Consider the following 17,403-nt stretch of genomic DNA (forward strand, 5'->3'; position numbering starts at 1 on the left):
GGTTTGGTGGAAATGTAATCATTCAACTTTTTATTTTTTTCTGGGAAATTCTTTATTTTGTCAGCCTATTTAAATGAAAGCCTTGCTGGATAGAGTAATGTTGGTTGCAGGTCTTTGTTTTTTATTACTTGCCATACTATCTGTCAATCCCTTCTGGCCTACAGTGCTTCTGTTGAGAAATCAACTGACAGCCTTATCAGAGCTCCCTTGTGGGTAACTTCCTCTTCTGCTGCCTTTAAGATGTTCTTTCTCTTTAAACTTTGCTATTTTAACTGTGGTGTGCCTTGCTGTACATCAAGGATTTCTCTTTAGATTCATTTTACTTGGAACTCTGTGCTTCCTAAAACTTGTGTGACTTTTTCCTTCACCAAGTTAGGAAAGTTTTCTTTCTTTATTTTTTCAAATAGATTTTCTATCTCTTGCTCCCTTTCTTCTCATTCTGCTATTCCTATAATATGCATATTGTTATGTTTCATGTTATCCCAAAGCTCTCTTAATCTATTGTCATTCTTTTAAAATCTTTTCATTTTGTTGCTCTACGTGGGTGTTTTTTCTACCTTGTTTTCCAAATTGCTGATTTAATCTGCTTTGTCTAGCCTGCCTTTAATACCTTGCAGTGTATTCTTCCTTTCAGATATTCTATTCTTCATTGCCGTCTCATTCTTATTTATCATTTTTAAAAAAGAGGGCAGCTTTTATTTTTTATTTTAAAAAGATTTTATTTATTTATTTTTAGAGAGAGGGTAAGGAAAGGAGAAAGACAGGGAGAGGTACAACAATGTGTGGTTGCCTCTTGTGCACCCTCTTCTGGCGACCTGGCATGCAACCCAGGCCTGTGCCCTGATCAGAAATCAAACTGGCCACCCTTTGGTTTGCAGGCTCATACTCAACCCATTGATCTATGCCAACCAACGCTTATTTATAGTTTTTATGTCCTTCTTTATGCTGGCATAGTTCTCTTTAAGTTCTTTGAACATTCTTACAACAATTACTTTGAACTGTATTTTTTATAATTTGCTTGCCTTAATTTCATTTAGTTCTTTATCTGGAGAGTCTCATTTGGAGGTTCTTTCTTTATTTTCCCATTTTACAATAGCTGTCTCATTTTTGTTTCTATGTATTAGATAGATCTACTTTTTCTACCTGTCTTGTAGGGTAGACTTACGTAGTAGGTATACTGTGGTACTCAGTGGTGCAGTCTTCTTTCTCTCTTTATCTGGATGCTCTTGTGGACTCTCCTGTTATAGTTGAGCCTTGATTCTTGTTGGCCCATTTTTGGTTGTATCTTCCTTCTGGTTGTTTGTGAAGTTCTACCCCTATCATATCTTTTATGCTGTTGTGCAGGTACCAACAAAACAAAGCAAAGCAATACAGAAAACAAAACTCAAACAAGCACCACCCTGCAACCACAACAGTGATATCAATGACAAAAGAGCCAAAAAGAATAAAAGCAGGAAGAGAAGTGAAATAGTAGAGGAATGGGACAAAAATTAAAAAGAAAAAATAAATAGAATAAAAGAAGACCAAAGAAAAGAAAAGTGATTATGAGAGGAAAAAAGAGATGAGAACGAACACAACTAGTAAATTGAAAGAGGAAAATGGGGAAAGTGACAAAGAAAGACAAAGAATAACAAATATAAGAAAAGGAAAATAGAAGGGAACAATGAGGTAATCAAAGGTAAGGGTAAAATAAGGGTTTGAAAGAAAACATAGAGAACCAAAAATAAAAGAAAAAGAGAATAACAAAACTATGAAATAGAAAAAATAATGAAAATAATTACAAGAATAAAGTGAGATGCATCTCACTCAGAGTTCCGTACATGCATGCTAGGTTCTCCCTTTGGATATGGCTCTGATGTATCTGAGGTTAGTGTAAGCCAGTGTCACATGTTGTCTACATTTAGCCCTCAGCAACCTATTCAGAGCTGTCAGTTATCTACAGTTTGTGGCTGATTCCTCCAGGCTTGACTGTACCCAGGATGGGCCAAGCTACTCTGCACAGCTAGGTTTTAACAATAATAGCTCTAGGGGTATGTCAGCAAATGACCCAAGTAACTGCTTGATCTACCTCTGTCAGCCTTAGCCTAGTCATGGACCTGACTTTTTTTTAATAGGGCTTCTGGTGGGGTTAGGGAACTCCTGGATCTCCCATGTCGGGTGCCTTTCAGACTTCAGGAAAGATGGTAGGTGTGGTCCCCCACCTCCATGCCACTAGTCTGAGTCTGTTCCGGATTATTTCCCTATACTTGGTTGGGGGTCAGGGTGGCAGCGCCCAAGTAGGCTAATGGATGGGGCCTCCAGAGTCGAGATTTTGGGACTGCCAGGAACCAAGAATGTTTCTATAGCTCTTCTTTGAGGAGGAAGCACCCATCTATATACCGGCAGAGTGTATGGCATGGCTGTGCCCTACAACCAGTCTCTGATACCCCCTGAGCTTGTATATGTTGCTGTCTCTTCAGCAAGGGTTAAAATGAAGGATGGGGAAAAAAGAAAGAGTAAAAAAAAAAAAGCCCTACACAGAACAAAAACCCAAACAAACCAAATAAAAGGAAAAAAATTCAAAACAAAACAAAACAAAAACCTGAACAAACCAAATAAAAGGAAAACAATTCAGTCTGTGGTGAGCAGGATTCCATAGGGCAGGTGGGATAGGTGATATCCTATAGGGTCTGGTAATTGCTTTCCCCATGGGAGGGTCTTGGTATTCTCAAGCAAGATGGTCCTGCAGAATCCAGGTACACCCTGGCAATGAAAGCCTCACAGCTGCTCCCCCATGTCTCTCCCCAGAATCTCCCATTTAGACTTTCCTTGCCAGACTGCAGATCATGCTGCCTTCCTTTCACTGGGGCCCAAGGTGAGCAGATGTGAATGCAAGACCTGTGCTTCGGCCCTTTTAAAGGTTAAAGAAATAAAATAATAGCTTTGTCTCCAACAGGTTTTGTCTTTCCGCCGCAGAGGAAAACACTACACCCTTTCACTGTAGCATGCTGCTCTGGTCAGCTGATCACAGCACTGGCACGCTCTGTGCTTGGTGGCCCCATTTGTGGATCTAGCTTCTTTTCTCTCAAGGGGAAGTTCCCACAGTGTTTGTCCACTGTCTTTGTGAAAATGAGCTCATAATTGACCCCACCCTTCCTACCCATCTCAAGGTGATTAAAAGTCTCTTTTTTAGGTGGTATTCAGTTTATTTTGGGTGATTGCTCCCCTCTTTAGTTTTATTTCCAGTTTGGTTCTGGGAGGAGGTCTCTTACCTATCCTCCTACTTTGCCGCCATCTTGCCCCTTTAAAATCTCTAACTCTTCAGTAGCAGAGGATTAGGGGGTACGTGTGTACACATGGCAAATTGCTTCTTTTATTTTGAAGAGTGAATAAAGTTCTATTTTGTCACTTTTTTGTTGCATCTATGGGTACTAGGATCATATTCTTGTCCTAAGTCCCTACATTCCTCAGTCAGTGACTTTTATCTTATTTACTGATATTTATAAACTAGATGGATGTGATCTGAGCTCTAGAATTTGCTAGACACTGATCTCTTATTTAGAAAGTAGATAGCTCCTGCAAGGAGATATAACACACTTCTCTGTCAGTCAGGTCCTAATAGATTTCTAAAACGAGGCTGTCAGTTATAATTAGAAGAGGAACTCATATTTTGACATGACATTTAACCTTCCAGGAGGGAGTGAACATGCCACAAAGGTGAGAAATGTTTGAATCTCCTCATATAAACATATTTATACCTGTCATAATTTATCATATCAGTGACAGCAGCAAGATGGCACAATATACTGCACAATAAAATCACTATATTGCTTTGTGAAAATTACATTGCATTTGATCAGAAAAAAATGCTGAATTGTGTATTGGTGAAACATTCTTCATCATTCTATCATGGAAGAAAGTCAAATAGTGAAACTTCAATGTACTTGCAAAGTCCATTAATACATAAACCTAATCACACACAAACACTAATAAACTTTATCTTACAAAAATTGTTTCATGGAACAAATTATTTTCCTTTTTACTAAAAGAAGGGCTCTGGATGAAATGCTTTGTATTTGCTATAATTTTGGTATAGCATTATACTTGATGCACAAGCCCCAAACCAACATTAGTCGTACCACACTGAGTTCTTTATTATCACAAATACATAGTCTTAAAACCATAAATGTTCAGATTCATTAGGCAGATGGTAGCTACTGAATATCTTAAACTGGGGCTAGTCAAATTTAAACAGAATTTGATAGTTCACCCATTTTTGTAAAGAACTTGGATAAATATAAATTAAATTTGATGACATTTAAAAATATTTGAACAGTTCTATTAGATAATTGATTGATTCTGATGTGTCCTTTTTTTGCTCCTCTCTTCTTCCAGGTCTCTCCAAGGGAGTCTGTTGCATTAAGTGACCAAATAAGAAATGAACTAACAGACCTGGACCTCTAACAAGCCTTTTCACTGACTTATAGGCTCTGGTTACAGAGTAGAAAAAGCTGCACCTCTGCATATTTTAAATTATGAAAAGGATCTGTATGTATGAGGCCACAGAATAGAGAATATCTTTTTTATTCTCATTGGCTTTTTTCATTCAAGACCAACACTTTTTAAAGGGTATTCCAAAAAACACTAATCTTATAGAAAAGGCAATGTGATCAGGAAATTTGGAGCAATAATAATGTTGCAGGACTTTTTAATGGGAGTAATCTCATTTTAGTTATCATATTTAAGAATATTATCAGGTTTTATGTAAAATTTCACATTTGTGGTTCTCTTGAAAATTAAAGGTATGTTAATACAGTTACCATATTTTCACACAGAAATAACTTCTTGTACCTTCTAATTAGGCCAAAAATGAGCTCTCCTTTAGTCAAATGACTACCCAACATGCCTGGATTCTGGCAGATTTTTACTTGGCTCCCACTGTTCTAGTCTTTCTAGAAGACGTACAGTATCTTTTCATGTATTAATGGCTCCAGAAATTCCCTCAGTAAATATTTCTATTTTATTTTGTTTAAAAGTTGGTCCCAAGTATATTTTGGAATATACTATTGTAGATAAGTCTTTGAATTATCAATTACAACTTTTACTCAGAAGTGTACACATGAAAGGAAATTTCTAATATATTACTTGGTAGTTGTCTGTGAACCATGAATTCAAGTAATTCTTATTTTCTGGTATAAATGTTATGCTACTTTCTAACAAGTAACTGAAAATATTTAGGAAGCCTAAATTTTGCAAAGATAATTCTATTTCCATTTCTGGATGGTTTTGTAACCATTCAAGAGGTAGAATCTATCTAGTTGGAGTGTTCACACATTAAATGAGACCTCAATGTACATAGCAGAGATGAAGAAATTTTGGGATTTTACCTGAGGCTTAACATTAAAATGTCCAGACTAGGGACTCACTGTGATGCTCATCTAATAAGAGGCCCTAAACAACATACATTTCAGGAAAATGGCTTGGGAGAAAAAAATAGATATAATTGCAATATGATAAGTAATTGGAGCATATAGTACTATTACTCTATCTCCAGTTAAACTAGAACTTAAGTAGGTATTTCCCTCATATATGTATCAGCTTAGTAACTCTCAAAAAGAGAAGATGGGCAACAGGTACTTTTTGGGAGGTGTGCCCCATTTGTATCATCCAAGTGCTCACTGTGAAAGCCCTAAAATGATATTTGACTTTCATCTTGCTGGTTGAGTATCTGGCAGTTATAATAATGGGTTTCTGAGTTTCCCAATATCAGGGTTGGAAAGTGTAGTTGTAATGGCAATGAAGATTTCACGAAAAAAAATTCTGACTGACTTCAAATCTCTTGGGTATTCTCTTGATTTAGCCATAATGGACTCAGGAAAAATAACTGGCAAACAAAGAGGACAAGTAAGTCTAGAAAGAAGTTATTTACCACTTTAATAGGGCCATCCAACATTTGGTCACATAGATTATTCTGAAACCCAATTGCTTTAATGGTCTTCCTAGTTCACTAGAAGAGATCTGAATACTCTTAGAAAAAGCAAAATAGAAAAAGATGCTATGATAAGACTTGTTGCTACAGCACTAAGTACTTGATGATGCCAGACTTTGGACTTAATCAGAGTGCATTTCTGCAGTCTAGGACAGTTATACAAACCCTCCAGACATTGTATTTACAGGACTTATTAATACAGGGATCCATATCCTACCACAACTCTGCTGGAGTTAACAGCATGGTGGAGTAGCTCCCTCTAACATCCTCTCTTTCTTTTTGTGTAGAAGCTAGTAGTTCTAAAAATATTTTCCTGGAAGAGGTTAAAACAGTTATTATATATCAATTGACTTTAAAGTATGGTTATGTAAGCCAAGCTTGCATGCTAATATCACACAAGGCAGAAAGCAATAAAACAGGTCACTTGCTTCCTTGGGCATCTGGTAGAAACATAAGGAAGCTCTTGATTCAGTAATATGATTCCTCAGATTCCAGGAGTCCACCTGTAGCTGGCCTTCCAGTGCAAGTGCCCCGCTGAACTTTCAAAAGGGCACATCTTCCTTGCCAATAGAAAAAAATGACAAAAAGAAACAAAACAAAGCATCCAAAATTCAAAGAGATACACCAGGTGCCTCAAATTGTGGTAGTTCATGTCTTGAAGAGAATATATAATATTTCAAAATATTATATATACATATATTTCAAATAGTACAAAGTAAGTATAGATCCAAATTAGAAGACAGTTGATCATTCTTCATAATCCCCAAAATTTTCATTGAGAAAATCTTTTAAAAACCCAATTTCCATGATGTTGGTCAAAAACTCTGGTCTTCCCACTATAGGATATTTCATGACACACAGTTAAAGTACTGTGATTATCTGGTAATGAGTCAAAGTGCAAATAAATCCATTTGGCTTGTAATGTGTTAGATGTTTTAAATTCTTAAAATGTATTTTCCGCAGAGTTGATTTTCCTGTATTACTACAACAAATGCTTCTGTTAGGTTCTTGGGTGGATCTGTAACCAAAGAAAGAAAGAAATTTCAGGGAAAAAAGAAAAAAAATGAAGGCACAAAAAAAGATGATCAGGCAGAAAATTGAGAACATCTTGAATTTTTAGGATGTTGCTTCTTTCAAGCGACCTGAAGTAAAAAAATGTTAATGTCTAGAACAATAGTTCTCAAATGGTGATCAAAGAACATCGACAGACTACTATATATTTTATCAACTTATTAAATTAATTTTGCCACACTAAGGAGACAGAGTTTTAAAGCCAGGTGTGACTGGAACTGATTTCATAGACATGAGATCTGTGCAGTTACACAAAGCTCTGTGCTGAAAAGGTCCCATACTTGGGTTAATGACCTCTTGCTGCCATCTTGAAATTATTAGTTTTTATTTTGGGCTCGGTTCTGCATATAACACTGTCAGTACTGTGTCTGATGAGAACTTGAACTGAGTAGGTCATTCCATGTTTTTGTCATGTTGGCCTGTGGTAAGGTATAGAGGAGTGGCATAAGGTGAACTCATTGCCAAAGTATTTAGAGCATAAGGCATTTTTCTTATAAATTCAGTGCCTGAGTCCAGGGAGTATGTTTAGGAGTCTACTGGAAGTTTTCAGGGCTGTGTAGAAACAATAATAAAAGTCTATATTTAAAAGTTGGTTGGGCCAGGAGTAGAATATGTGAGAAATCTTCACACACTTTTTAATCCTCTCTGTATATAAATAATAAATGCTGCCAAGCCTTTGTTACCTACATTCTAGTGGCATATATAACCTTCTGATTTTATTGTCTTCTTTTTCACCAAAGGAGAGAGAAAGTGATATTCACAAAAATTGCTGTTTTTTAAAATTTCTAGCATCACACCATTCACCCTTGGGTCCTGTCCCCCAGGAAGACCAGGGATTCTGTCACGTCTACCATCACATCCTCAACAACTTTACACATTAACTTTACAGAGTAGAGGCTTAAACATATTAATTGGCTAAAGAAATGGATAAGTTCACTTGGAGCCATGGGCAATTGTGATATTGTGCTAGCATAAGCTGGTTCATTTTTTTCTTTCTGCAATCTCCAGATACCCATCCATCTCTTTCTTTCTTCCTGCCTCTTGCCACACCTCCAACTCCTCTATTTTAAAGACAGTTGATGCAAAATGGAATAGATCATGATTGTAAAGGCTCTCAGAGCACTTAAGACCTAGTGGGATTTTGATTGAAAAAACTAAAGGATGTCAAAGCTAGTACTTTACCTTCAGTAATAAAAATATATATATCATGGAGATAAGCAAATTCAGAATCACCATTAGTGGGATGGGCCCAAGAGACTAATAAACAAATGATTGTGGTGGATTTGTGTTGAGTTGATCACAGAAAACAGGGAATTGGCCAGATGGCATTAGTGGTTATGTGTGCAATCTGAGTTCTGTCCATTCACCTTGTTAGGGGATGAAAGTTGATTTCTAATTGTGCACTAACTTTATTTTATCACTTTCTGAAAGACATTAACATACTGAGTTGTATAAAGCCCAAAGTTGCACAATACTTTCCAAGGTACTATACCAAATTGTGTTCTATTTTAATCTGCTTATTTTTCTTTTCAAGTGACTTTGATTTTCTCCTCATTTCATTTTCTTCTTCTTATCCCCAAACAACCAATGTTCACTTTTTACCTGTGAATTATTACAGCTTTGTCAAACAACTTATTTCCTTTATGGAGAGGTCTGTCTTTCTAAAGAAAGCCATTGTTACTGAATACACACTATATAGATTTGTTCCTGGATGTATGAGCTATTGCCTTTCAACTTTCAAACTTATACTTTTATATAAGTTTAAAGAAAAAAAAAACCAATAGGTATCTAAAACCATAGGAAAAGTTCTCTAGTTAATATTTAAGTACATTAGTCTTGCCGTAAACTACCAATGAAGTAATTTTAATAAAATAATTGAAACAATGATCAAGCAGGGACAGGGTTAAAATTTAGCCATGGCACTTCATCCAGAAAACCAAGCACCTCTTCAGGAGGGTGTCACCAGCTTTATTCTACTGGAAGCTCCCTATAGGTGGCATTCATTTAGGAAGCTTTCTCTTTCCCTAAGATTTATTCCTTCAAGTTTCCTAAAAGGAAAGCCTTGTCTAATTCTATTTATTTTCCTTCTTTGTGTTATATTGTCACTGAGATCAAATTTCCTAACATTTATCATTTACCATTAGATTGTGGCCTCTTACCTCGGCTACTTCTCAATCTGGGGTGTCTGCATGTCTGAATAAAACAATGAATTTCTACTCTCTACCCTTTTCAAAAAAACCCATGAGAATATGAATTAGATTATACTTTGAGGTGTCTTTCATCTACATTTCACAGACTGCTGAGAATTTTGGTTTAGGAGGATTATTTGGGAAGTAATCTTTCTAACAGGAAAGTTTTTAAAAACCTACATAGGGAAAAACAATGACGTGCCAGGAATGTTTCTTGCAAAATCTCTTTACATTGAAGTTAATTTTAAAAATAATGTATAAAGGAAACTCTCAGTTTGTCATTAACAATCTGGGTATGTTTCTTTATTTTTTCCCCCAAAAACATTCTCTTTGAAAATTTGAATAAATCTTATGCATAAGAACAAGAAAGGTAATTTATCTTTATTTTCCCTTTCATCATAATAGAAACTTGAAAAATTTTTTTATCCTAAAGATTACCTCTTAGGTAAAAACAGAAAAATAAAAACATGTTACTCAAATTGAAGTACTTCTGTGAATTAAACTCTTTCAAAATTTAACTTGGTAGACTCAGTGTTTGAAGTGGGTAGACACATCATTCTCTAATGGGGAAAATACATAGGGCATACTAGAAAAACTGATATAAAACATATTCTCAGAGCATATGATCTAAAGACTGTTGTTGCATGTCATTTATACATAATGGAAAGATCCTGTATGTATCATCTGGACTTAACTGGTGCCTTTGTATTTTAAAGTGTTTATTTTATTATGCATTTCTTGATAAAAGTGGAGGGGGGGCAGAAATTGTAAGTCAGTAGAAATGTCTGGGTCCTCTAAAAATTTAAAATGTACAGCTTTTTCTAGTGTTTTCTTTTTCCTTCTCTAAAGACAGACTTGAGAATTCTCAGTTGACTGACATGTCCCTCAAAAGCTGTAGAATAGTTTCTCATTTCCTTGCTTGAATTACATACACACATCAGAACAGGTACATCTTTGCTTTCAAACCCAAGGCAAGGGAGATTTATTTCTTTTCTACACTCAACTGTCTGGGCTACATTCAGCCCACCTAGGGCACTAGCAGACACAGTGTGCTCCAGCCTCTATTATCATGATCAGATACTGCACTGCACTTCTGTGATGTTGAAAAATATCTAGGATGTATTTACTACATGCTCTATGCTTTAAAAATATACTCTACAGAGGACGAATTGAAGCAAGTCACATAGGTCACATAAAGAGAGCATCAACAATTTCTGTGTTTTGTTTTTGTTTATGTTCTAGCTTCCAAAGAGTCTCCTCATAGGTACTCTTAGAATTTTACCTATTTAAATCCTGAAATAACTTGACTTGCATGTTGCTCTTTATTGAGTTTCAAGTCTGGAGGCACCATAAGAGCAGGGATTACCATCAATAAAAGGTAATCAGTTATCATTTGGAATAGAAAACAGAGTTTAGCAGAAAATACAGGGGTAGGCAGAAGTAGGTTTATAGTTGTAACACACATAAATAATACAATAATCAATAAATAATAATGCAAGAATAAACTCTGTTCCATGTACTCACAACTGTAAACTACCTTTGCCCACCCTGTAAATCAGCAACATGTTTAAAATAATGTTGATCAGATTTCAATCATACTGGCCATAATTCAGGGTAGTTTAAAAGTAACTTGTAAGAGCTTCTTCAAATTACTTAGTAAAATCATTTTCTGGCAAATTGCAACGAAAGGAAAACCTGAAATCCAAATGGTACCAGGTAATTAAATCGATAATTTCTGTGGATAATTTGCAGAAACTGGGCTTATTTCTTTAGGTGTTTCATTAAAATGAAATAAAATAATACAAGCTGAACTTCTTGGGTAGTTAAAAATGTATGTTAAACTTGGATGGTTCAGAAATCTCTTGGTTGCAAGCCAGGGAGGTATGGCCATTTACTAGCTAAAGCGATTAATATAGGAAACTAAATTTGACATGCAAACATCTCAACCCATTTTATATGTGAAAAATTAAGCACTTAACATGATATGAAACATTATTTTGTTTTCTGCATCACAAAGCTGCAAGAACCAATTTTAATTTTTGAAAAGATAGTACTAAAAATCAAGTTATGATTCATAATACAGGAATTGGAATCAGAATTGCTTTTTTTAAGTTTGAGTCACTCTTTTGGAAGATTACAAGGTCAGCACATTGAGATGTATAATTGCTGGAGCTTCCTTTAAAAATATATAATACATTAAGCTATATACAGACACAACAGGGCTGATATTCACATGATGCACATATATGTGGTCATATTGATTGTTAAAATAGTAACATAACCTTGTACTAGTAAATAAATATTGCCTTAAGTGTCATGAGAATCCCACCATCCCCTGACCCCTTTTAGGACTCCTAGGCTTTCTTATGGTCCAGTGTACAGAAGGTCAATGGCTAGCCTAGCTGGACTTCATCCTGCTCTAGCATTATGACACAAATTCTGATGGGTTGGTAGTCTCACAATACAGGTTGGTATACATGTTTAACACAACTTTTGATTTAACCAGAGTAATCAGGACATGATTATTCACATTACAGAAATCTTATATTTCCCTATAAGATCATGAGAGAATTCCTTTAAAGGATCTGTACTTAAATGGAGACTATTTCAACAAACTATATGGACAAATTACACAACATCTTCATTTTATTATCTATTCTGAGCACCATAGATATTGGATGAATTATCCAAATAATTACTTTACTTAAATGTAGCTGTATTTATGAGCCAGTAGCAGAAACACTAAACTGCTCAGTGTAGAAAAGTTAACTTCAATCTAAGTTCTTGTTGGTGGATGAACACTGATCAGGATGGTTAAGAATGCTTTCTATAAGGGGAAGGCTTTTTCTTTCCTGTTCAAAGCTTCCCTGGGTGATCTTTGTACAACACAAAGGAAAACAGTCCAGTTAGTAATATTCGCCAGACATTAGAAATAAGTGAACTTACTCTTGTGGTCTTAATTTTATTGCCTGTAGCGCACATCCATCCAGAATTATCAGGGAGTGTCTTACATTCTTCTCCTTCAAGACAAGGCTCCATCTCACACCACCATTTCCCAATCACGATGGAGGCTGTATAGAAGCAGAAAACAAATGTTTGCATTTGTTCAGACAACCTGGGCATTGCTGTTGTGTTCCTCTGCAGATGTGATTTCTCATTGAAGTGAAGTCCTCTTTAACCATCCATAACTGGCTAAGAACACCATATTTAGAAGAATAATATTTTAATTTATAAGTTTTACAATGCAAATATAATTATGTTCTCTAGTTTCATTAAGCAGCATTTTGTCAACCCCCCCCCACAGTGTGATAGAATTATATGAACTTGAAAGACTTGCCTATTGGAAGACTTTATTTTGTTATTTTTTGTAAACCAAAATTGTTTACTATTTCCAGTGAAGGGGACAAATTTCTAAATGCTGTTCAGAATGACTGAGCTATTCTTTTCAGAAAGGCCAGATAATCCACCCAGCATTAGGGATTACCCCTCAGCCAAGGGCCTTTGAGAATTTTAAAGGCCTACCAAAAGAAAAAAAATGAATTGACTAAAAGTACAAAAGAAAACCTGTAAAATAAAAAAGGAGTAATAATAAATGCAAATATTTGTTTATGGTCAAAATATATTTGATACAGGTTGTGGTTTCTTTTTAATATGTTTGATATCACATGGTTGAGACTTTCAAAAGTTGAGTCCCTGATAAAACAGCCCTGTATTCCAGGGTGGTATCAAGGTTGACCGCAATAGGAAGCTGGCAATGGATTTAGGGAATATATTTATAGCACACTGTTTTTGATAATGAAATTTTATAAAACCAATGATTAGATTCACTCAGTTCAAATCAAGATGCTCACATTTTTCTTGATGCCTTGGGTGAAAAGTTATTTCTGTACATGCATCAGTTATTTCCGAAGCTCCTCAAGGCATTAGTTTTACACAAATGCTCCTCAACTTTTTCAACAAAGGCTTTTATTGTGATACTTTCTGATTGAATGTTTTTACATTGGGCTAGAAATCTAGTCCTTTACATCACCATCATTCGATTCCTGACATGGCAAAGATGAGTCTCCACCATAATGTTTCATTCTCACAACAACAAGGAAACCAAAGGCTGCCTGTTAACATCACAGAGAATTAATAAGAAAATGGGATGGAGCACCAGCCAGTGTGGCTGTTTGTTGGGCTTCATCCCACAAACTGAAAGGTCACCAGTTTGATACCCAGTTAGGGCACATGCCTGGGTTGCAGATTTGTTCCCTAATTTAGGCACGTACAGAAGGCTGCCAATTGATATTTCTCTCTCACATTACTGTTTCTCTCCCTCTCGTTTTCTCTTCTTCCCTCTACTTCTAAAATAAAAATAAAATAAAATAAAACAGAGTGGAGAAAACCCCATGGTGATGCAGGAGCACATTAAAATGCTCTTTCCATATTGCCTTCATTAGAGGATTAGCTTGCTGACTTAGAAGCAGAGTAGTTCAAACACCCAGATATCTATCTGCATTCAGGTTTTCCTCCTATACTTTTCCTACTTAAGTTTTTCTCGCCTTCAGAATGCCATTTTCCTCAATCTTTGAGTAAAAATCGCTATGCAGGGTTATATATGCAAAATGATGTCTACTCTAGTGTATGGGAAGTTAAGGCTTTTTTAATTAGTAATTTTGTTTATATTTGACTGAAGCTTTACATGTGGATCAGACCAAATCATGTAAAATGTAACTTCATTAGATATGCAACCAAGTATAGGATGTAAAATCTTTTAAATAGTTTTATCCATATGCAAGTCAGTGTGATATTTTCATAAAACACAGTAATAACAGAAAACACAAATCCTCCACAGGGTATAAAATTATTGTGAGAGTTCTGAATGTTTTCATTTTTAACAGCAGTGCTGTGTACCTGGGCAGGGCGTAGGGAAAGATTCTGGTCATGGGTAAAACAGTACTTATTTATGTGAATTGATAGGTGACAATATTAAATAAGAGAGGCGTATATTTTGGCAACAAGAAAAACATACACAGTGCTGAAAGGGAACAACAGTAAATCACACAGCTTTGGGTCATGTAAGAGAAAAGCCAGTGTCGGCAGTGTTTATTGAGAGGCTGCAATCTGAAGTTCCCTTTTGCTAGTGCTCAACCTGCCATATTAGCTATGCTGTCCCCTTAAAGCCTGTCTAATATTTCAGTATTAATGCCCTGAGTCTACACCTTTGAGAATGGAAACCCTCTGATCTTAGCTCTGAGGGGTAACTCTCTTTACCAACAGTCTCCAGTTAAGCATTTCATCACCCTTTCCTCATTTTTTCTGCATGGGAAAAATGAATGACAGCCAGCTAGGGTTCAGCCTACTCGCAGAGGACACTGTTCCTTTTTTTTAGGTTTCCCTTTGCCCTCTCCAAAGTGATCTACTTCATTGCAAGCTAACAAAAGAGTTCCTCTCTCTGAAACATGATTATCTTCTAAATGACAATGTACATAGTCAGAAAAAGAATACATTTCAAAACCCACATATCCCCTGTAATTCAAGGTTGTAAAGATCTGCTGATTCATAGGGAAAAATAAAAGGCTTTCTAAGAATAAAAATGTCTTCAGCCTTGCCTATACACTCTAAAAATTCCCATTACACTTGCCTCTCTAAGTAGAGTTTTGTGACTTGGCACTGCCTCCGGCTTATCTAACCCAGTTCATTCTTGCTTTTCTAAAGATGCCATTGCATTTATTTTGTTTCTGATTTGTGCACTACATGGCCATCTTTATATATATATATATATATATGTATATATATACACACACATATATATATCTTTGTGCTTGAGATAAAACATTAATCTTCAATTCTAATCATTTTCATAAACTTGTATTTGCTGAAATATCTTTAAAAACTCACAAAGAAGCCCTGGCTGGTGTAGCTCAGTGGATTGAGCACAGGCCTGCGAACCAGAGGATCGCAGTTCTATTCCCAGTTAGGGCATATTCCTGGGTTGCAGACCGGTTCCCTGCAGGCCAGTTCCCAGCAGGGGATGCATGAAAGGCAACCATACATTGATGTTTCTCTCCCTCTCTCCTTCCCTTCCCCTCTAAAGATAAATAAATAAATAAAATCTTCAAAAAAATAAATAAATAAAAACTCACAAAGAGAGGATTTAAAAATTTCTTCCTCTTCTTCCAAAATGGAAGCTACCTAAAAACTTCAGATTAATAAAAGAAAGTCATATTAATGTTATTTAAGTATTTTTATAATATTTTTGTGGGTACACTTATAATAAGAAAAATTTAAATACTTAATTTTTTAGATGTCTTAAATTATAATGTCAGTACAATAATAAAAAAGATAATTGACTTTTTGTATGTTTCATATGCTTCTGTACTTGGTGCTTTGAGAATATTATATCACAAAACCCATGTTTTCCATCAATATAATGTCAACTCATTCTAGTTTTGTGTTCAGGATTCAAAGAACTACAACAAAGCATTTATTGACTTCTGAGTGAATGAATAAATTCTTGCTGCTATATTAGTATAGAAATAAATCCCATGTCAACATACTTATGGAAAAGTAATATTGAGGGTACATTTGGTTTCTTATAAAATTAAACTTACTTAAAAATAAATACCTTTTTCAAAAAAATAAATAAATACCCTTTTCTCCACAACCTCTCCAGCACTTGTTTTTTGTTGATTTGTTTATGATGGCTATTCTGACTGGTATGAAGCAGTATCCCCTTGTGGTTTTAATTTGCATCTTTCTGAGGGCTAGTGATGCTAAGCATCCTTTCATATGACTGTTTGCCTTCACTATGTCCTCCTTAAATAACTGTCTGTTTAATCATTTGCCCATTTTTAAAATTGGATTGTCATCCTAGAGTAGAGTCATGTGAATTCTTTATATTTATGTAGTGTGCTGTTGGTGGGAATGCAGACTGGTGCAGCCACTGTGGAAAATAGTATGGAATTTCCTCAGAAACTAAAAATGGAACTGCTTTTTGACGCAGCAATACTACTGCTGGGATAATACCCTAGGAATCCTGAAACACGATTCCAAAAGAACTTATATACCTCAATGTTCATAGCAACACAATTTACAATAGCCAAGTACTGGAAGCAACATAAATGCCCAGCAGTAAATGAGTAAATAAAAGTACTGTGATGCGGTTACACAATGGAACACCATGCAGAAAAAAAGAAAGAAAGAGCTCCTACCCTTCAGTGCAGCATGGATGGAATGGGAGAGCATCACGCTAAGTGAAATAAGCCAGGAGGTAAAAGAAAAATACCATATTATCTCACCTATAAGTGGACCCTAATCAACAAAACAAACAAGCAAGCAAATTATAACCAGAAATACTGAAATAAAGAACAAACTGAAAGTAACCAGAGGGGAGGGGGGAGAAGGATAGTGGGGGGAAACAGGGGAAGGTCCGTCAAGGAACATGTATAAAGGACACATGGACAAAACCAAAGGGAGTAGGTTTGTGGTTGGGAGGTGGGATGGGTGTGGGAGGTTGTGTGGTGGGGTGAAAATAGAGACAACTGAACTCGAACAACAATAAAAATAATAATAATTTGGGCAAGAAGGCAATGTATATTACACTTAGTTATTCTTAGTTTGAGCTACACATATCTGGGTTTCATAAAATTCCCACTAGCGAAAAGTCTTGAAGACATGAGAAAATTGTGAGGTAGATATATAATTTTGTAATGACTTTTCTCCAAAAGAACCAGTTAATTAAATATCAGCTGCAAAACAGATTCTCTCTTATCTGTGGTGATTACAAAAGACGGTTTTAAAGTCATTTTTAACCCTGAGGTCCTGGGATTCACACAACGACTGTGCCATTTTCAGGAAAATAGCTGATCTTCAACTTTTTAAAGAATGTTCATCTTCCCTTGAGAGATTCTTAAAATCACTAAAGCCACTTTAATCATGTATCTTGATTTTACTCTTATACCAGGTAACATTGTTGTAGAGAAAAAACGAGAGACTGAAAAGGAGAATCTATCCATCTTTCAAAGATAAATCGTAAATAGGACAGAAATCCTTTTTATTTTATTGTTGTCTTTCACTTTGAGGCATTTTCCTGTGGCAACAGATCAAAGTACTAATATGTAATGACCTTAATAAATATAGCAAATACACATTATAATGTCGAAGAATTGTAGTTCATTTGTATAATTTCAA

At 35.6% G+C, this 17,403-nt stretch overlaps 1 protein-coding gene across 1 annotated transcript in view; it reads right to left on the bottom strand.

Moving 5' to 3' along the window:
• Positions 1–6,923: 6,923 nt before the first annotated feature.
• The window catches only part of TAFA1 (TAFA chemokine like family member 1), a 552,663-nt gene continuing 542,183 nt past the window's right edge, over positions 6,924–17,403 (bottom strand). Inside the window, exons 4-5 of the mRNA XM_037130762.2 lie at positions 12,175–12,299; positions 6,924–6,986 (exon numbers count right to left, since the gene is read on the bottom strand). Of these exons, the coding sequence (XP_036986657.1) occupies positions 6,969–6,986; positions 12,175–12,299 (143 nt within the window). The 3' untranslated portion in view covers positions 6,924–6,968. The remainder of the gene's footprint in view (positions 6,987–12,174; positions 12,300–17,403) is intronic.

This window comes from Artibeus jamaicensis, unplaced genomic scaffold, assembly GCF_021234435.1.
Source record: "Artibeus jamaicensis isolate MK-2021 breed Jamaican fruit bat unplaced genomic scaffold, CSHL_Jam_final contig_1157, whole genome shotgun sequence".
Classification (NCBI taxonomy): domain Eukaryota; kingdom Metazoa; phylum Chordata; class Mammalia; order Chiroptera; family Phyllostomidae; genus Artibeus; species Artibeus jamaicensis.